General features: G+C 62.8%; 2 protein-coding genes across 4 annotated transcripts in view; one reads left to right on the forward strand and one right to left on the reverse strand.

Moving 5' to 3' along the window:
* SGSM3 (small G protein signaling modulator 3) overlaps positions 1–1,831 on the forward strand; it is a 34,058-nt gene extending 32,227 nt beyond the window's left edge. The window contains exons 18-22 of one of the 2 annotated variants that reach the window (XM_005207432.5): positions 118–166; positions 241–326; positions 828–950; positions 1,051–1,111; positions 1,296–1,382. In XM_005207432.5, the coding sequence (XP_005207489.1) occupies positions 118–166; positions 241–326; positions 828–950; positions 1,051–1,111; positions 1,296–1,301 (325 nt within the window). In that variant the 3' untranslated portion in view covers positions 1,302–1,382. 2 annotated transcript variants of the gene reach the window in all.
* Positions 1,832–1,953: 122 nt separating this feature from the next.
* The window catches only part of MRTFA (myocardin related transcription factor A), a 176,145-nt gene continuing 158,245 nt past the window's right edge, over positions 1,954–19,853 (reverse strand). For both annotated transcript variants that reach the window (XM_010805772.4, XM_005207445.5), the window contains 11 exons: positions 17,909–17,984; positions 17,078–17,239; positions 13,446–13,621; positions 12,868–12,999; positions 10,664–10,929; positions 9,984–10,155; positions 7,694–8,911; positions 7,216–7,311; positions 6,691–6,843; positions 6,362–6,422; positions 1,954–3,284 (listed from right to left, as the gene is read on the reverse strand). In XM_010805772.4, the coding sequence (XP_010804074.1) occupies positions 2,782–3,284; positions 6,362–6,422; positions 6,691–6,843; positions 7,216–7,311; positions 7,694–8,911; positions 9,984–10,155; positions 10,664–10,929; positions 12,868–12,999; positions 13,446–13,621; positions 17,078–17,239; positions 17,909–17,984 (3,015 nt within the window). In that variant the 3' untranslated portion in view covers positions 1,954–2,781. The remainder of the gene's footprint in view (positions 3,285–6,361; positions 6,423–6,690; positions 6,844–7,215; positions 7,312–7,693; positions 8,912–9,983; positions 10,156–10,663; positions 10,930–12,867; positions 13,000–13,445; positions 13,622–17,077; positions 17,240–17,908; positions 17,985–19,853) is intronic.

A 19,853-nucleotide genomic window follows, 5' to 3' on the forward strand; every position in this document is an offset into this window, starting at 1 on the left:
TAACCTGGCTCCTGCGTCCTCCTGCAGGTCGCCCTCCCAGCAGCCTGGGGCCGGGATGGAGGGAGGGCGTGGCCCGAGCCCACCAGGGCGGTGTGGGCAGCTCTGGTCCCCCCTCAGGTTGGATGAAGATGGCAAAGTCCTGACCCCAGAGGAGCTGCTCTACCGGGTAAGGGGGCCGCGGGCGGACCGGCCTCTAGGGTGGGCAGCTGGGGACACCTGAGTGACCGCTGTGCCCCCCAGGCTGTGCAGTCTGTTAACGTGACCCACGACGCTGCTCACGCACAAATGGACGTGAAGCTCCGCTCCCTCATCTGCGTGGGGCTCAAGTGAGTGTGTGCGCCCCCGTGAGCGGGGGCTGTGTGTGTGCGTGCCCTCACGGGGGGCGGGGCTGAGCTGGGCGGACGGAGGTGGGTGGCGGCCAGGGTGGCTCCCAAAGATCGTCCTCCAGTGTGAGACCAGCAACCGCTTGGCAGGGAGGGGCACTGGGGCTGGTGAAGCACTGGTTCCAGTGAGGTGAGCGGTCAGGGCTCACCAGGGACCTGGCTGCAGGCTGAGGGATGCCGGCCTCGGGTGGGCCAGGCTGAGCGTGGGGTTTCTGGACTTGCCACCAGGCAGAGGGGCGGCGTCCAGGCTGCGCTGACCTGGGGGCGGGAGCCCCTCCGTGATGAGCTCAGAGCATGCCGTGGGGCTGCTGGCCAGCGAGCAGGCGTGTCACAGGCTGAGCGACCAGCAGGGCTGAGGGAGGTGGTGATGGAGCCTCAGACGCAGGAGGGGCGGCGAGGGGTCGGGGGCGCGGGCCTCTGAGCAGGTGCCCTCCCTGCCCCTAGCGAGCAGGTGCTGCACCTGTGGCTGGAGGTGCTCTGCTCCAGCCTGCCCACCGTGGAGAAGTGGTACCAGCCCTGGTCCTTCCTGCGCAGCCCCGGCTGGGTCCAGATCAAGTGCGAGCTGCGGTGAGGAGACCCTGGGCTCCTGCAGGCCCAGCCCGGGGGTGAGGGTGGGCGGGGGGGGCTGAGCCTTGCCAGCGTCTGACAGCCCCCCTTCGCTCTCCAGGGTCCTCTGCTGCTTCGCTTTCAGCCTCTCCCAGGACTGGGAGCTTCCTGCAAAGAGAGAGGTGGGTAGTGGGGCCTGCCTCCCAGGGGACTGTAGCGGGTGGGGCAGGCTGGCATCAGTGCCGGGGGCCGCCTCCCCGAAGCATTTCTGGGTGGCTGAGGCCTCGGGGGGGCCCTGAGTGCTGGCGCCACCTGCAACGACCACCCTGGCCCTGCCACCTGGCTTCCTCGCCGTGTGCCCAGCAGCTATGACAGGAGGGCTGTCTCGTGCAGGAGGAGAAGAAGCCCTTGAAGGAGGGCGTCCAGGACATGCTGGTGAAGCACCACCTCTTCAGCTGGGACATCGACGGGTGACGTGCTCCTCCAGGGGCCCCGTCTCACCCAGGCGCCGCCCACCGCGCCCCCCGCCCCCCTCCCCCCCCCCCGCAAAGCGAGGAGAGAACGGCCAGCCCCGAGCTGCAGGGTCGAGGGGAGGACAGGTTTCAGAGTTCTGACTGGGCACCGTGGTGGGGGGGGTCAGAGTGGCAGAGGAGGGCAGAGGGTGGCAGGAACAGGCGGGGGTGCCCAGCTTTGCCAGGTCCCCCCAGGGCTGGAGCAGGGCCCTGTCCTGCCAGCGTCTTTACAGAGGCCCTGGGCCCAGCTCCATGGTGCCAACCAAAAACTTCGTGACGGGGTGGCACGCCAACTCTGGGCTGTCAGGTTTTGCTCAGGAAGAGGGTGGGGTGGCTGAAGGCTCCTGGGCCTCTGTGATTTATAAATAAACTCTTGTCTTTGAGAAAGCACCTCCCCGTCTCCCATCCAGGCAGGGCTGGGAAGTGGTGTCAGGGTCACAGTGTGGACACCTGGGCCCAGCCCTACCACCCATGTCTCGTCTAACGTGGATTGAACGAGATGGACCAGCAAGAGGTGTTTTTGTTTTTATTTTAAAAAGTTCACACAGCTGTCCCACCTCCGGTTTTGGTGACGCCACCCCTCGTCCCGTGGATGACCGTGAGGGGCAGGAGGCGGTGGCCAGAGCCTGAGGGCCGCCCCGGGCTCCCCCGCCAGGGCCGTGGTGGCTGCAGTGAGGCAGCAGACGGAATGTGGGCAGGAAGCACCCCGCCCTCGTGGCACTGATAAGGAGCAGGAAGCAGGAGGGTGGGGCTCAGGCTGTGGCGAGGTGGCTACACGTCAAACACAAGTGATGGGCGGGACCGCGGTGAGCCCCGCCCGGCCCTGGGAGCGGTGGTCTCCGGGCGGGGGTGGATGCGGCCGCCCCCGCCGAGATATGTGTATACGTATGGCGATATATAACAGAGGTATGTACACCTGTACAGAAACTGCCACCAACCACACATGGCTGCACTACACCAAGACACTAAGATGCAGGGAGCCCCTCCCGGGAAGCCTGGGACGCTGGTGTTGGCGCCGCTAGGATGGTGAGGTAGAGGCCTAGCTCGTGCCCCCTCGGGGGAAGAGGACACGCGGGCCCTGGCTCTGCCTCAGCCCCGGGCCTCGCCTCCTGAGCAGACCGCAGCCAGCAAGTGCACCCGGACCTCACAGAAGGAGGTCAAATAGGAGCCCGGCCCGTGCAGGCCTCCCGGAGCCCGGGGTGGGTCCCAGCACCGCCTCCCTGGAGCTGGCAGGGCCTGTGATTGTCAGGACTTCCGGCCTCACGGAGGGGCGGGATGGGGCTGGAAAGTGCCGGGCGCCCCAGAGTTCTCGGGGCCTCTAGCCCTCCCACCCCCCGGAACTACAAGCAGGAGTCCCAGTGCAGCTGCAAGTCGTGGCCGTCGAGGAAGTCCGTGGAGAAGAGGCTGGGGGCCGTGGTGCTGAGCGGGGCCAGGCTGAGCACCGGCCCGCCCGAGGACAGCTCCAGCCAGTCCATGCTGTCCAGGTGCCCGTCGGCCAAGTCCAGGCCCACACCACTGGGCTCAGGCGCAAAGTGCAATTCCGAGGTGTCCATGGGGGATGGGGGGTGGTCCAGGATGGCGGAGCTGCTCAGCATCTGGCTGTGGAGGTCGTCAATGAGGGAGAGGGGCTCCGGCCCCTCGTGCCCGCCAGTCAGCAGCGGCAGCCCTGTGCTGCTCTCCAGGAAGTCCTCCAGGCGCCCAGGCAGGGCCGGCGAGCCCGAAGGCGGCGGGGCGGCCTGAGGGAGCTCGGCCGCGGGCGAGGGCTGGGCGGCCAGGGGCGAGCTGCAGGCTGCTGTCGGGGGCGCCTTCTCTTTCCCTGGCTCCTTGAAATCCGCTGAGATCTCTGCCAATCGAGAAAGCAAAGGGGCGTCAGAAGCCAGCCTGAGTGTGACCTGCAATTGGAGCTTCCCCTTATAGCATGTACAAATATTAATTCAAAATGGGGCAAAGATCTAGATTTAGGAGCCAAAACTATAAAAGAAGAAAAGGGAACATCTTTGTGACACTGAAGTCAGCAGTGATTTCTTGGTTGTAACACCAAAGGCATAGGCAAAGAAAAAATAAACTGGCCTCCATAAAAACTTAAAACTTTGTACATCAAAGATCACTATTGAGAATGAAAAGACCATACAGCAACTATACTTCAAAAAAGTTAAGTGAAAAGACAAGCCCTGGAATGGGAGAAAAATCTGCAAACCGTGTATCTGGGTAGGTGATTGATATCCAGAATAACTCCTAGAACGCAACAAAACCCAACTGGAAAATGGACCAAGAAATCAAGACATTTCTCCAGCATATAACAGGCAGCTGTAAGCACATGAAAAAGTGAAAAGTGAAGTGACTCAGTCGTGTCCGACTCTTTGTGACCCCATGGACTGTAGCCCACCAGGCTCCTCCCTCCATGGGATTCTCCAGGCAAGAATACTGGAGTGGGCTGCCAATTCCTTCTCCAGGGAATTTTCCCAGGGATTGAACCCCGGTCTCCCACATTCCAGGCAGGCGCTTTAACCGCTGAGCCACCAGGGAAGCCAAGATGCTCAACACTAGTAATCATCAGGGAAAGACAAAAATTTGAAAGTGAGTGTTGGCAAGGATGTGGACCAGCGGGAACCCTTGTGAGTGGCTGGTGTGAATGAAAATAGTGCAGCTGTGTGGAAAGCAGTCCTGCAGTCCCTCAAACGTGAAAAGCACAGAATGATCCGGCAGCCCCACCTCTAGGTGCGCACCCCAAAGAACGGAAACACGGACTCAGATACCAGCACTCGTGACAGCATTGTACACAACAGCCAAAAGGCAGAAATAGCCAAAAGTGGATGAAGGGATAGGAAACGACCCACATGTCCAGTGGATGAAGGGATAAACACATTGGTACTGACACCATGGAACACTATTCAGCACAAAAAATTCTGGTAAAAGCTGTGACAGGGAAGAACCTTGAGGATATTATGCTACGTGAAGCCAGCCAGAAACAAAAGGAGAAATAGTGTATGACTGCACTCACACACAGGTTTAGAACAGTCAATTCAGAGACAGGAAGCAGAAAAGGGCGGGAAACAAGGAGTTAGTGTGTGAAGGTGACTGTCAGCACGGGATGATGCAAGAGTCCTAGAAACAGAGCAGTGATGGCTGCACAACGATGAAAATGAACTTCATGCTGCTGAGTTTGCACCTTTCAAAGATGATTATGATGGAAAACCATGTTACATATGTTTTATCTCAATAAAAAAAAATTAATGCAGAAACCAGGCTTGCTCCTTGGCCCTCTAGGTCCTGTCCCAGCTGAGCGCCAGACGCCCAGCCCCACTCCCTGCCTCCCTCTCCCTCAGCTTGCCTGCGCGCCCCTGCTGCTGACGCCCTCCTCCACGGCCCTGTGGCCCTCTGGGGGCAAACAGCCCCAGCTTCCTCCTCTGCTGTCTCTTCTCGGCTTCCCACAGCCCCTCTTCTGGCAGCCCTGCCCTCCTGGAACCTCAGCGCCACCCGCCTTTATTAGAAACGCACCCCAGGCCCCTACTGCAGACCCTGCAATCCAGGGAGTCTCCCCGAGATCAAAACCAGTGACCTCGATTTTTTTGTAATTGAGGTAAAATCCACCACTTTAAACTGTCCAAGCTGATAAGCTGTTGCTCTTCCTACTGACACAATTAAATCCCTCAGGAGAGAAGCTGCCTCTTTCTCTGCCCACGCAGACACGCCCCTGGGGTCTCCTTCACCTCCAGACCACCAGCTCGTCCCACCAGCAGGCAAACACGCCTCCTTTCCATACCCACCCCTTTGCGGGGGACCCCCTGCAGAGAGCAGTCTAGACCCGCTGTCTCCCACAGCCCAGCCTCTCCAACCGGCTTCAGGCAGGCTCTGGCTACCAACCCACTGTCCAGGCTGAGGTCACTGGCGGCCGCCACCACGGCCGGGGGCCAGGTCTCGGTCCCCAGCTTTCCTGAGCAGCACTCAGCGGCCCTGGACCTTGATCCTTATGAGGGTGCAGCTCCCCTTCTGCCCCCTGGTCAGCCTCAGCAGCTTGAACCACCACCCCCCACCCCCCGCCACTTCCTCCTCTCTGCACACCCAGCCTCACCGCTCTGAATGCTGTCGGGACACCAGCAACCCCCTGACTCCTGCCTTCAGCCCAGACCTCCCCTGGCCTGGCCCTGTAGCCCCTCCATTCAGTCTAGGGACTGAGGCGCCCACGCTCCCGGGCACTCACGCTGCTGCTAACACCGCGCCCCCGGCTGCCGTGTCCCCTGGCCACACACCTAACTAAGCCACAGGAAACTGAACTGGCGCTCTGCGGACACTCCTGGACTCAGCCCTCCTGTGGCCCCCCTCACACCCCGCTCTCCTGGATCACCAGCCTCCCAGTCTGCCCTTCCAGAGGAGCCACCCTTCACGCGAAGCTGTGCTATGGCTCCCAGCATCACCCAGGGTCCCCGTGTCTCAGCCTGGCGCCCCCAGGTGTCTGGACCACCCACACCTGCTCCAGTCTGCCCTGCAGCGATGAACAGCACCTGCCCAGCAACCCTGACCCCGACCACCCCTCGCACCTGGGACCCTTGCCTCCCCTGCTTTTTTTGACGCTCCGAAGGACAGTTTGTTTTATTCCTCCATCACTTCCCCACAATAGGCTGCAAGCCCCGCTGAGGTGGGCATCTCTCTCACTGCTTCACCCTGGGCTGCGGGCACAGCACCGGGCACGTGGTGCAGCGGCTCAGGATACAACAAACGTGTGCTGAAGATGCACCCCCAGGGGGGCCCTGCCCAGCTTCTGGGACGCGTCTCACACGCTGCTGCCTCCTAAGTACTCACCAAGCCCCCCAGGCACTGTGTCAAGAACCAAACCAAACCAAACCCAATCAGCCAAGCCCAGGCTAGAGACACGAGGCAGGCAGGAGGGTGGGGAGAGGCAGCGTGGGGCCTCAACTTTACCTCCACTCTGAATCAGAATGTCAAACAGGTCATCCATCTGCTGGCTCGAGGAGCCATTTTCCTGTGGGCCAAAGACCAGAAAAAGATGAGGACCTACAACAGGGAGCCCCAGCCGGACTCAGAGCACAGACCCTCCCGGCCCTAAGCCAGCAGTCAGGCCCCAGCGGGCTGCGCCCAGGCTCCTGCAGCCCACCCTCTCTCCTGGCCCGACACCCCCTCTCCAAGGCCTCTTGGACCCAGAAGGCTGGCTCCAGCCAGCCAGCCCCACTCCCACAAGACCCGGGGGACTGTAACCACCCACTCCGCGGGCCCCCGGCCACCCTCTTTACCTGCCGCCTGGGCTGCTGGCTCACGGCTTCCTCGTAGCCAGGCGGCTCCTTCTTCGGCTGAGAAGCAGGGGTCCCAAACAGGGGCTGGGGTGGGGGCTCCAGGTCCATGTGGCCTGGGGGGCCGGGAGCTGGAGACTCAGGCTGGGACAGGGGCTGAAGAGGACAGAGAACCATGGCCGGCTGAGGGCGGCAGCCCGGGGCCCGTGCCAGGCAGGCAAGGCGGGGAGCGTCCACCTCCGCCCAGGCCAGCGGTCGGTGCGGATGCATGCGCTCTCGGGGAGTTTCGTGGACACCCCTGGGGAAGAAGCCATACAGGATGGGGGTGGCCCTGACCTCTGACCCTGCGAGGACGAGTGGCTCCCTGGGGTCCCAGGGCACAGGCAGGGGCGCCAAGCTGACCGCCCCTCCCCTCCCCAGAGCTTCTGCTCAGGGCCCAGGTCCCTTTTCGAGTCCCCAGGACCTGTCACCGGCCCCACCCCCCAAGCCCTGCCGGGCAAGGCCACACAAAGCCTAAAGCAGGCTTACCTTTGGACCAGGCTGAGTGGACGGTCTGGGCTGTGAGGGCGGCGGCAGCAGGGAGCCAGAGGCCAGCGTCACCTTGCTGGGGGACGACTGGCCTCGCTGAGGGGAGGAGGGGCGGGGCTCCCGTCAGGCCCCGCCCCCCCTCCCGGGTGCACGCCACCCTGCAGCAGGGGTAGGAGTGGCCCGCCTGGGGGGGCCACAAACAAGCTCTGACACTAAGGGCCGCAGCCGGGGGCAGGCCCTCACAGCTCCACCTGCAAGGCTGGGGGTCTCACACAGGGGCCCCAACCTCCCCAACTTCCACGCAGTCTCAGCCCTGCGTGGGTGACCTCGAGTGGGCAGCCCTCATTTGGGAGGGCTGAAGGGGACGATCCAAGGACACGAGCACAACCTGCTCCCCTGGGAGCACCTGTGGACCGGCCACTGTCACTGAACGCCCTCTCGCCCTCCTGCGGATTCTGCACCCCCCTGCCCCAGGTACCTGCTGGGGGCTCCCGCTGGCCAGGCCAGGGCTGTCTGTGTTCTTGGTCACGGTGAGGACAAGATGGGTCCCTGCGGAGTCAGTGAGGAGTGGGGGCGGTGTGACCCCCTTGACGAGGCTGGGGCCCTGTGGGCCCAGCAGCAGCTGCGGGGCCGGGGCTGCTTCAGGCTCGGGCGGCACGGCTTCCTGCTTCACCACCACAACCGGGGGCGCAAGGGCACACGCCTCTGCGTGGGGGGCGGCGGGGGCCGCGAGGCTGGGGCCGAAGGGGAGCTCGGGGCCTAGGGGCTGCCGGCTCAGCTGGCAGCTGGTGAAGCTGTTCTCCTGCTTCACTGTGGGGCCCAGAGTGACCAGGGCCGGGGCCGGCTCAGGCTCGGACCCCACAGCCTCCTGCTTCACCACCACAGCTGGGGACACCAGGGCGCGGGCGTCTGCGTGGGGGGCGGCAGGGGCCGCGAGGCTGGGGCTGAAGGGGAGCTCGGGGCCCGGGGGCCGCCGGCTGAGCTGGCAGCTAGCCAGGTTGCTCTCCTGTTTCACCGCGGGGCCCAGGGCGAGCGGGGCGGGGGCCGGGGTCGGGGTAGGCTGCTGGGCCCGCTTCTCCTGCTCCAGCTGCAGCCTGAGCCACTCCACCAGCTGCTGCTTCTGCCGGAGCATGCGCGTCAGCTCCTCTATCTGCTTGTCCTTTTCCTGCAGCATCTGGTCCTTATCCCGGCCCTCCAGCTCGGCCCGCGCCCCCGGGCTCCGGCAGCAGGCCCCGGGGCGGGGGCCCTCCTCCTTCACAAGGACCTGCAGCGGCGAGGCCTGCAGCGTGAGCTGGGTCACTGGGGACGTCACCATCTCGCCAAAGCTGTCCCCCGGTGTGGAGTTCTCGTCGCCTGTGCTGAGCAGCGACCGCTCTGAGGGGGTGGGAGACACAGGCGGCGTGGAGCCCGTGCTGCCGAACTTCACCACACCGTTGCTGGTCACCGTGGCCACCACCACCTCGGCCGGGGCCAGGCCCGCTGCCACCAGGGCGGGCCCCGTGCTGAGCCGGGCGGTGGGGAAGGCAACCACCACCTCGCCCGCCTTGGGCAGGAGGGAGGTGGCGGGGGCCTTGGGCGCTCCGGGGCTGGCAGGGGTGACCTGCTCCTGGTAGGCACGCAGGCGTTCAATCAGGTCTGTCTTGGTGCCCGAGACGGGCAGTGACCGCAACTTCAGCTCCTGCTTCAGCTCTGCCACCTGCAAGGGCACGGGAGTCAGGGCTGCCGGGGGCGGGGAGCAAGACCAGCTCCCAACCACTGGGCCTCGTCCGTCTGGGCCCCACTGGCCACTTCAGACACACCAAGCCCCAGCCCTCCCACACCCTGGAGAAAGAGGCCTGCTTCTGCTGCCCCTCCTCCCTGTCCTCGCCCCTCGGCTGGGCAGGACATGTCCTCAGTTGTCTCCAGCCCCAGCCTGTGCTCAACCAACACTTGAGTGAACTCACTGCATCTTACAGATGAGAAAGTTGAGCTCAGGACAGTGAAATGACTCCCTGGGGGTCATACTGGTGATGTCATGGTGGGCAGAGCTAGGAGTGAGGGCCGGGTCTCGAGGACACCGAGGCCCATGTTCAGGTCCCCGCCCAAGGGCTGTGTCTTGCTGGGACCCGGGTCATGACTAGGAGGGAGCAGGCTAGTCCAGGGCACAAACTTTCAAGGGAGAATGTGATCCATCCCCCTTCTGACCAAGGCAGAGAGCGCGGGCCAGGCCTGGGCATCTCCCACCCCCAAGGCCCAGGACACAGTGGGGTCAGTGCCCCAAGTGCGGCCGCTCTCTCCTAGGTGGATGCAGCACTCACAGAGCAGGTTCAGCGAGATGTCAGGAGCCATGAGGAAAGGGCAGTGCTGCAGAGGAGCCCTGACCTGAGCCCTGGCTCGACCACCACCTGGGCCTGTGACCTCGGGCAAGCCTGTCCACCCCCTCCCCCAGGCCTCGGCCTGCTCACCCTGAATCCAGGGTGACACCCCCGTTCCTCACACTGCATGGGAGGCTGGGAAATCAGAGGCACACAAGTGCTCAGTGAGCCCACGCCCGGGATGAACACCAGCTGGCATCTTTAATGACAACGACCATGATGAGCAGAGCCAGGCGAGCCTCCAGGAAGGCTCCAGGTGCCTCCACTGCAGGAGACCAGAGTCCGGAGCCCTGCTCTGCCTTCCATGGCCGTAGTCCCCAGCCGGCCACCTTCCCTGCATGACGCCAAGCACCTGACGGCCCCACGAGAGGCCAGGCTGGCAGCACCCAAGGCCACCAGGGCACAACCACCTACCTTCATGTCATCCAGGTTGGCGGGCAGGGCCCCCGGCTTGCCTGCCAGCGAGGTGCTGTTCTGTCGGACCAGCCCACTGGGTCCAGGGGCGCCCGAGCCAGAGCTGCTGCCGGTAGCGGAAAGGCTGCGCGTCGGGGCGCCCCCAGCGCTGCCCAGAGCCTCCCCTGCCGGCCTGAGAGGAAGAGAGCACAGGAATGAGCCCACGCCAGGCGTCGCCCTTGGCCTCTGCTGGGCCGGCTGGAGAGGGGCACAAGGAAGGGCCCTGCTCCCAGACCACTCTGATGGGACAGGGACCAAAGGGTCCCTGCCAGTCCAGGGTCACCCACACATCACCGGTCACCAGGCCTGTGGGCGGGTGGGGTGGCACCTATTTGGGTGGGGCCTTGAGTGGGCGGGGTAGCACCTACTTGGGCGGGGCCTGTAAGCAGCAGGGTGGAACCTACTTGGGTGAGGCCTGTGGGCAGTTGGGGTAGCACCTACTTGGGCGGAGCCTATGGGCGGTGGGGGGGGGGCATGGGCAGGGCCCGTGAGCGGCAAGATGGCACCTACGTGGGCGGGGCCTATGAGTGGGTGGGGCGACACCTACTTGGGTGGGCGGGGCCTATGAGTGGGTGGGGCGACACCTACTTGGGCGGGGCCTGTGGGCAGGCGGGGCCCGTGGGTGGCAGGGCGGCACCTACTTGGGCGGTGCGGGCAGGATGGTCTGGTAGTTGTAGTGCTGCTGCTGCTGCTGCTGCTGCTGCTGGTTGAGGATCTGCAGCTGCAGGAAGAGCTGCTGCTGCTGCAGGATCTTGGCATAGGAGGAGTCCATGGGAGGAGCCCCCTTGTCCTGCTTTTGGTCCGGGGGGATATACTGGTGGTACTTGAGCTTCTTCACCTTTGGCTTCAGCTCCTTGGCCTTCTTGCTGCGCTGTGACTTCTCACTGGCAGACTTGGGTTGGCTTTGCTGGGGGCGTGAGACAGAGGGCACCGTTAGAGGCCTGGGCGGCTCCCGTGAGGGCTGTGCATCCACCCTGCCCTGCCAGATAACACCCCTCCCAAAGAAGCGGCCTCCTTGGTGCCCCGGAGTGTGCCCGGGAGGGGGCGAGAGCTGATGGGGGCGCGGTGCTGTGACATGCCCTGCTCCTCACAGAGCTTCCAGCGGGAACAGGACATGGGGTGAAAGAGACTGGCGAGAACCCTGCCTTGCCAGGAGCCGGCGTGTCTACTGGAAGATGAAGAAGCGGCTCAGCGCAGTCAGTGGCTTGAGGTCACACAGTGGCTGTGATCTCGCCCACGAAGGAGCCGAGATCCAAGCCCAAGACTCCAAAAGCTCCTGTTCGTGCACCCACAGCTGGCACACAGGGCGGCCTCCTGCTGGGCCTCGAGGGTCCTCTGGGGTGAGGGCGGGTGGAGCTGAGTGGGGCGCGTGAGCAGGGAACGGGCCGGGCAGGACCAAGAAGGCCTCGCAGCATCTGCGCAGAGACCAGCAGAGGGAAGGGCGGAGACTCCGTGCGGGGTCAGTGGGGGTCTGGTTAGGGGGCTGTGGGGACTGACAGGATGAGGAAAGAGGTGACCAACTAGGGGAAGAAGGGGCAGCAGAGCTGCGGCAGCCGAGCAGCTACACGGTTCAGGGTTCTGCGCTCTGACGGCAGCCCCTCCATGGTGGTGGGGAAGAGGGTTGGGTGGCCTGGGTGTGGAGAGAGGGGGAGAAAGCGAGGGGCCGCTGGGGCCAGAGCGCACCCGAGAGGATGGACGGGGCCCACGGAGAGGGCCCAGCCAGGCCGAGGGTGCGAGAAAGAGGCCGAGAATGGCCCAGGAGCACCTCACTGAAAGGGACGCAGACAGGGAGTCCAGGGAAGCCACCCAGAGAGGAGAGCGACCCAAGCGGTCAAAGGCAGCTGGGGCTCCTCTGCAGGAGCGTTCACAGCGGGGCTGTGGAGCCAGGGGCCGAGGTGCTTCCAGAAAAGAGGAAGTTAGATAAAGACACACACACGGTTCTCACAGAGGGGAGGTGGGCAGAGGCAGGCACGAGACCTGTGACAAGGGGTATGTCTAGGGGAGGAAATCTGGGGGAAAACCTCAGATGTCTGGGCCAGTCGGGAACGGACCACGGAGACAAGGAAGGTGCGGCTGGCTGCCCAGGGAGCGGCTGGGAGCCACGGGGCACGCGAGCTCTGCAGGCCGGGAGGAGCAGGACCAGGGTGGGGCGCCAGCCCAAAGGGACTAGGAGCACCTGGAGACACAGAGAGGGCTCAGCCAAGGCTGTGAGCAGCGGGAGAAGAACGTGGGTGGCCTGAGACTCCAGGCCAGGGCCTACGCGGAGGGACTTCAGAAATCAGTCAAGCGCAGAAGCAAGTGGGGCTGGAAGGAAGGGCCCCTGCCCAGCAGGCGCGAAGCACAGGCTGGAGGGGGCAGGCAGGGCCAAGGCCCCAGAGGCTGAGGCAGGAGGCCCAGACGCTGGCTCATGGTGCTGCTGAACTCAACCTCAGGGTCCAGCACCAAGCCCAGCACAGTGCCCGTGGGTGTCTCGTGGGCTGAGGCTAACTGGGGCCCCTCAGGTATTTCACGTCAGGACTCGGAGAAAGAGAATGAAGACGAACTCCCAGCACAGCTGGCCAGTGACCGTGGGCCACCACCTCGCTACTCGATCCCCTTAAGGTCTCACGAGGCCGTACACGGGGCGGGCAGGAGTGACAGCCTGCCCTGCGCTCAGTACACTGGGGCCGTGACTGCAGCCCCTGTCCACGGAGGAAGTGGGCAGGCCGCCTGTAGCCCCGTGGTGACCTCTGCTGGTCCCTGACCAGGAGGAGAGGGTGAGCACCCCCACTGCCAACACTGTCCCCACACTGGAGTCAGCGAGGCATCAGGGGCACGGGGCAGTGGGCTGGGAGTCTGTCTGTACCTTGATGAGGGTGGGGAGGGGCTTGGCGGCAGGGACCGTGGTTCCGTTGGTGAGGCTGGGAGGCAGAGGAGGCTGCTCTGCCAGGAAGAGCGTTTCTCCGGACTCTGGGCCCACGGGGAGCTGAGACACGACCTGGGAGAGAGATGGGGATGTGAGGACACCCCAGAAGCTGCACCACCTCCAGGCTCCAGCTGGTGCTGCAACCCTGCCTGGTCCGCCCGGAGGTTGGACGGCCGTCACCCCCTCTGACGGTCGCTGTTGAGGGCAGAGGAAGGAAAGCTGAGAAGAGCAGCCTCCAGGGTGGCAGTGGGAGGGGGGACTAGAAAAGGGGGAGCAGAATGTGGAGAATGTGTCACAGACCTGCACACACTCAGGAAAGGCAGCTGTTCTGCACGAGGGGACACAGGGCGGCAGGGAGGCCTCCAAATGTAACTCCAAAGGCCCGCTGCCGACACCCTCCACCCGAGCTAGCGGGGCAGCACCTCCCGGCTTCCCTGCCCAACCTGGTCCCAAGGAGAGACCTCGCAGGGGCTGCTCCAGCAGGTCTGGGCCCCTGGGGAGTGGAGGAGGAAGCTCACCTGAGTGGGGGACACAGAGGTGGCACTGGGCGGCGGCTCGCTGACTCGGGCTTCCAGGGGCGACGGCACCGAGCCCTGGGACTCGTGGCTGGCAGGCTGCTCGGGGGATAAGGCATCGCTGCTGTCCTCGTCGAAGGACGAGCTGTCTGCTACCTTCGGGTAGTTCACCTGGCCCACTGAAAGCCAAGGCCCGGGTGAGACTCCTTCGGCTGAGGGCCCTGTTCCCCAGCCAGAGGCTGTCCTCTCGCCCCGTGGGCAGCAGGAGGAGGCAACTGGCAGCCGCCCTGCCTCTTGTACCCAAACAAGCTGGAGGAAAGCTCATCCTCACGGCCCCGAAGCGAAGGCCAGGAGAGCCAGTCCTACCGGCCCTCACAGCGCTGCCTCGGCAGGAGAGGCCTGATTGCTGGCCCACTGGGCCCCCTTGCACCGCCACCCTGGAGGCTGCTCCTCTCAGCCCTCCCGTCTTCGCCCGTCCTCTGCCCTCTAAGACAAGACGCACCCGTGTTCGTTCTTCACGGTGAATGTCTGCCCTCCCTCCCAAGCCTGTCGCCGCCTCCACCTCCTGTTTCCTGGCTGTTGCAGGCACTATACTTCCACCCCGGGGACCCTGTGAGGAGGGCTGAAGGAGTCGCGAACAGCTATGGGGGTGCAGCTCCTCCCCTGGGCTGCCTGACTCCCTGAAGACCAGGAACAGACCACTCTAGCTTCTGGCAGTTGTGCAGGTGGAGGGCAGGGCAGGGCAGAGGAGGGGAGGAGCGCCGCCTGCTCACCCAGGTGAAGCAGGGCCAGTGGCTCTCAAAGCTCCGGGGCAGCGAAGCCACCGCCCGCCCTCCCCGCTGTGAGGGAGCAGGGCCTGGAGGCCTGTGCGCCCGGGTTGGGGGGCCTGGCGTGGGAATCCCAGACGCAGAGGGAGGGGAAAAAGGGGACGGACAAGCAGGGTGTTTCAGGACTCCTGTCACGACCCCGCGGCCAGCACGGTCAGAAGAGAAGCGCGGCACGAGCCGCCGTCCACACAGAGGAACCAGGTGCAGGGGAGTGGGGGCCACACCACAGACGAGGAAGAGGAACAACCTGGAGCGCTCCCCCTCCAGGGCCGTGACCCGAGGACACGGGAACCTGGACAGGATGCCCCTGAGCTTACACCCCCCCCTCGCCGCAACCTGCCAGGGTGACCCTCCTGGCCCCCCTCACCTGCCCTCGACTGGAGCTCCGAGGGGGCACAGCCTCCTGACCACTGTGTGCCTCCTGCCAGCCGCTCGAGGCCCAGGTTCCTCCCCCGGCCTCCCACTCCCAGAGAGGCGACCACCAGGACCAGAGAGTGGACAGAGGAGCCTCGGGTCCACCCCAATTCAGTCCAGGGGTCACTGCAGGGTCCTGCCCTGAGGGAGTTCACGGTCCAGGCTGTGGGGCACAGCCAATGCTTTGCTAGACAGAAGCCTGGATGCTGAGGGAGCCAGGCTCGGGGAAGACTTCTGGGGCTTTTACACAACTCTTCCAGGTCAACTGGAAGTAGGTGTGTGAGTGTTAAGCAGCTGAGTGTGTGGGGGAATCTGCGGTGACAGGGACCACCTGCAAGGCCCCTCCCGGGCCCCCACCCTCAGCAGGCTCCCCAACCTCTGCCTCCTCCTCCCATCTTCCCACCTCTGCAACCTGCCCGTGACGCATCCTCTCAGCCCTAAACCTGCCTGCTTCTCAGCCTAAATATCCTTCCTGACCACCCTACCCACTCCTCTTGAACAACGGACGACATCTGCCCCCCCCACCCCTCCAGCTCGTGACCACTGCTGGAGAACAGCCCTTTCTCTCCAGCCACCAGTGACGATCTCGCCACCAAACGCACCGGCTTCCCAGGCCTCCAGGCCACTGCTCACACTGCCCCTCCGCCTGGAATGGCCCTCAGTACCTGCTCTACTCGGTGCACGGACTCAACCTCCAGGCTGACCCCAATCATGCGCATCAGCCGTGCAACCTCCCCGCCCCACGGCCCTCCCCGTCTGGCTCGGACGAGCCCCGGCTGCCTGGCCACGTGCCCACTGTCCTGCGCTGTCCACGACAGCAGGGCCAGCTGCTCTATCATGAACGTCACTGCCAATGGCACAGCCCTTTCCCGAGCCTCCCCAGGCAGCTAGGACTGCGCCAGGCGGAGCCTGTGAGCTCCCGGAAGGCAGGTGACTCGGATCCCAAGTCACAGGGCCCGGGCCTTTCTCAGCAGGCAGCACCACCTGTGCCCGGGAGCAAGATGCGGAAGTCACTGGTGCACACCACAGCCTTCTCCCGTCAGGCCGAGCCCGTGCAGGGCAGCAGGAGTGTGTTCTGTGTCTGTGTTCTGTGTCTGTGATGGCCAGGCTCGCGCAGGCCTGGCACCCGGCCAACTCTTGGCAAACATTTATCAGATCTGGGATGGCGGGAGAGTCCAGACTGACCTCGGCCCAAACACTGGCCGTAACTAGGGGCTGCTGTAGAATGTGCTGGAGATTTGAGGGGGAGCACACTAACATGAGAGGCTGGATGGCTTCACTGACTCAACAGACCTGGGTTTGGGTGGACTCTGGGAGTTGGTGATGGACAGGGAAGCCTGGCGTGCTGCTGTCCATGGGGTCGCAGAGTCGGACACGACTAAGCGACTGAACACTGACACAGGCGAGACGAACACCTGGGCGAGGTGGGGAATGCAAGGAAGAGGGTACTGAGACCCCCAGCTCAGCCCACCTCTGCACTGGTGCAGGTGAGGCCCAGACCTGCCTCTGCTGACCGGGGCCCCGGGCCCCGGGCCCCACCCGGCCTGCCTTGAGCCAACCCGTGCCTACTCTGCCCAGAGACCCAGCTCACACTTATGGTGGGAGCACTCCAGCTGCCTCCTAGGCCAGATCTCAGGCCCATAGCAGCTACAGAAGCACGTCTGTCCCCTCACCGCGGCAGTGAGGGGATCAGGGGCGCACGCCTGACCGTGGCCACAGGGCCCTGCAGCGCCCCCTGCCCCTTCCTGACACCCCCATTCGAGGTCAACGTGCAGGTGTTCCTCCTCCCCCGCAGACGCTTCAATTCCTGCTTGGCCTGCACCCCCACCTTGGCCTCACCTCCTCTGACGCCAACCCCCACCGTCAGGGCCGGGCCGGGTGGCCCTCGGTCCACTGGGGCCTACTTCCCTGCGTGGGTCTGCACTTGGGCTTGAGCTCTGTAAGGACCAGGGCCGTGGTCCGTGCACCTAGCCCGCCGCTCGGGTCTGTCGGCCTTTGTAAGCGAACTATCTGGGCAAAGGGTCAGGCTCCAAGAGGGGGCTTCACGAGTGAAAAGGAGCAGCAGGCATGGTTTCTAGTTCTCGGCATCTTCACGTGCTCGTGCACACCAACCCTGACACCTACCCGCTTTCTCTGAGAAAGAGGGGCGACCCCTGGGTTTTGAGATGGGGAGCGGATGGAGGCCTCGGTTACTGGCTTAGCTGTTCCGGCACGGCGCTGATCCATGGGGCCATGGGCACTGACCCTGGCTCGCATGACCCGTTTGTCAGGCTCTGGTTCTCCACGCCTCGGCTCCCCCGCCCCACGCTAAGCAGGAAGTTAGGGAGCAAGCAGCCTGGTGGCCCTCCCCCCGCGCCGGCTCGTGGGTCCACGCAGGGAGGCCTGGCTCCTCACCAATGATGGCCTCCTTCAGGCTGGACTCCACGGGCAGGATATTCTTCTCCACCAACTCCATGGGGCCGGGTCTCTGCGCAATCTTCTCATTGAGGTCATCTGCCAGCCTGGCTCTCTTCAGCTTCAGCTGCTTGGCCTGGAGGGAGGGCTCAGCCGAGGTCTCTGCATGTGGGAGAGGGTGGAGGAGGATACAGGGGTGAGCAGGCTCTGCCCTGAAACCCCAGGGCACCTCCCCTTCCTGCCAGGGAAGGAGCAGAGACCAGCAGAACCAGGCAGAGTGGGGGACCCGGTGTGAAGTTTCACGAGGACAGAGGGAGGGGGCCCCACTGAGGACAGTGTGTGGTCACGCCCAGCCGTGGTCACTAGGCACAGCAGGCCCAGACGACGGGGCTTGCTGCGGGGGACGATCTGCCTCCCTGCTCTGGGCCTCGGTGTCTTCCCCCTCAGTGGCTTCCTGCCACATGCAGGGTTCAGACTAGGAAAGTCTTCTTCCAACTCCAAAGTGGGTTCTAAACCAAACAAAATATGGATAGACTCAAGCCCAAGCCTTTCCTTCCCTAGAACGAGGAAAGAAGTGTGTGGGCGGGGCACGCAGAGTTTGTCTGGGATGACCTCGCTTGTACTGCACAGGTGCTGGAGTAAATACCGAGTAAATGCAGGAACGAGTGGAAGTAAATCACGCTAGAGACAGATCTGGGGGAGAGGACTGCACACCCCGTTTTTGTGAGGAATGGGGGCAACGAGGAAGAGTGAAGCAGCAGCGTGGGTGGCACAGGGTGGAAACAGTGGGCAAGAGGGCCTGCATGAAGAGGCACTTCCGGCCTAACACACCTTCCAAAATGTGCATTCTGACCAGCTCCGATCTCTCTGGCCGGGAACGGATCTTCCGTTTCAGGTAGTCCTCTGTCTGCGGAAAAAACACACCAAGCAGCTCTCAGACGCAGGTCACAAGCTTAAGGCCTGGACAAGACCAAAAGGCAGCCGTGGCTTCAGTGGGTGACCTCAGCCGCCCCAGGAGCCCAGCCTGGACACTGCTGGGCCCCGAGGCCTGGGGAGGGTGCACCCACCCTCAGTGCACCTGCTGAGGGCTTTGCCCACCGGTGAGGACCGTCTGTCTCTCTGAGGCTGAACTACTAACATACGTTCTAATCTTTCACTTTTATTATCACAAAAGTAATATGAGTTCATTAAAGAAAACTTAAAAATTAAACAACAATGAAAAAAACATGTAATTATCCCGTTAGTACTTAGGGATATTTGTTTCTAGTCATTCTTCCATGCAGAAGATAGGTTTAATTTTGCAGAGCTCTAATCATACTGAATATAACTTTGCATCTTATTTCAAAATCTTTGGCACTGCCCGACACCACAAGCATTTTCTGTTCACTCTGAACTAATTTTGATACGTGGTGTCATAGTTCTAGTTCCTTAAAGTCTAATGTCCTCATTTCTGCACTTATGAGACTCCAGGCAAATTAAACCATTTCCCCGACAGTCCTGGAGCCAGCCCACTACCCAGCGCTCCTGGTATAATGTGTATGTGACCCTGGATCTGTCTCACTCTAGAGCCTGTGTTCTTAAGCTTTGCACCAGAATTTTTCAAACCATCAGCCAAGACCATCACCTCTCCTACCCAGCACATGTTAGGAGAGGACAGGGCACGACAAGACAGAGCAGAGGCAGGTAGAGTAGAACAGGGTGGAGAATAAAGTGGCAGAGCAGACATCACGCCTGCAGCAAGGTCAAGACTTGCTCCCTGGCCTGGCTATGGCCCTAGCCCTGTGGTGCTGAGCTCCCAGGAGACGGCTTATGGTGGCCGTGGGCTCAGGGCCTGTCACCCATCTGTGGTGGGCAGAAGTGCTGCCCTGGCTGCTGGAGAAGAAAGCACAGCAGACTCTGGCCGGAGCCGGTCTTCACGGACAGCAGCGGGAGGAGGCCCAGGTACTGAGGAAGAAACACCTGGAGTCCACAGACCAAGGTTTCACCCTGGCCGCCACTGACTAGCTGGACAAGTTAGCTAACCTCTCTTAGCTGCATCTATTAAGGTGAAGATAGATGCCTAATTCATAAGAGCTGCTGCTGCCGCTAAGTCACTTCAGTCGTGTCCAACTCTGTGCGACCCTATAGACGGCAGCCCACCAGGCTCCGCCATCCCTGGGATTCTCCAGGCAAGAACACTGGAGTGGGTTGCCATTTCCTTCTCCAATGCATGAAAGTGAAAAGTGAAAGCGAAGTCGCTCAGTCGTGTCCGACTCTTAGCGACCCCATGGACTGTAGCCCACCAGGCTCCTCCATCCATGGGATTTTCCAGGCAAGAGTACTGCAGTGGGGTGCCATTGCCTTCTCCGCATAAGAGCTGCCGTGAACCTAAACACGAAAAGGACAGAATTGCACCTGTCAACTAGCACCTTTTCTAATCAGGTCACATTTACTCCTTGCCTTGGAGAAGCAGGCCAAGAAGTGGCACCAAGTCTTAAGACTGGGTGGAAGGCGCGGGCAAGGCCATTCCTCGTACTCCCTCATCCTCCGGCCAGTGCAACAGTGCACCCAGCCACTCCTTTCGTTCCCAGCACCCAGGCCCTCATTCTTCCTGCTCACTCTAAGAATTCATCATCATTTTCCTTAGAAATTGGTTAAAAATAAGATAAAAACAGAAGACCGTAAGGAGAGCCCTGGAGGTAAACGATTCAGTCTCTGACAGAGCTGTGGGTCCCGGGCAGCCTGTGAGCCTCCATCAGGGGAGGTTCTCCTCCCTTGTCTTTTACATAAAAGAAAA

This window comes from Bos taurus, chromosome 5 (genome assembly GCF_002263795.3).
Source record: "Bos taurus isolate L1 Dominette 01449 registration number 42190680 breed Hereford chromosome 5, ARS-UCD2.0, whole genome shotgun sequence".
Classification (NCBI taxonomy): Eukaryota; Metazoa; Chordata; class Mammalia; order Artiodactyla; family Bovidae; genus Bos; species Bos taurus.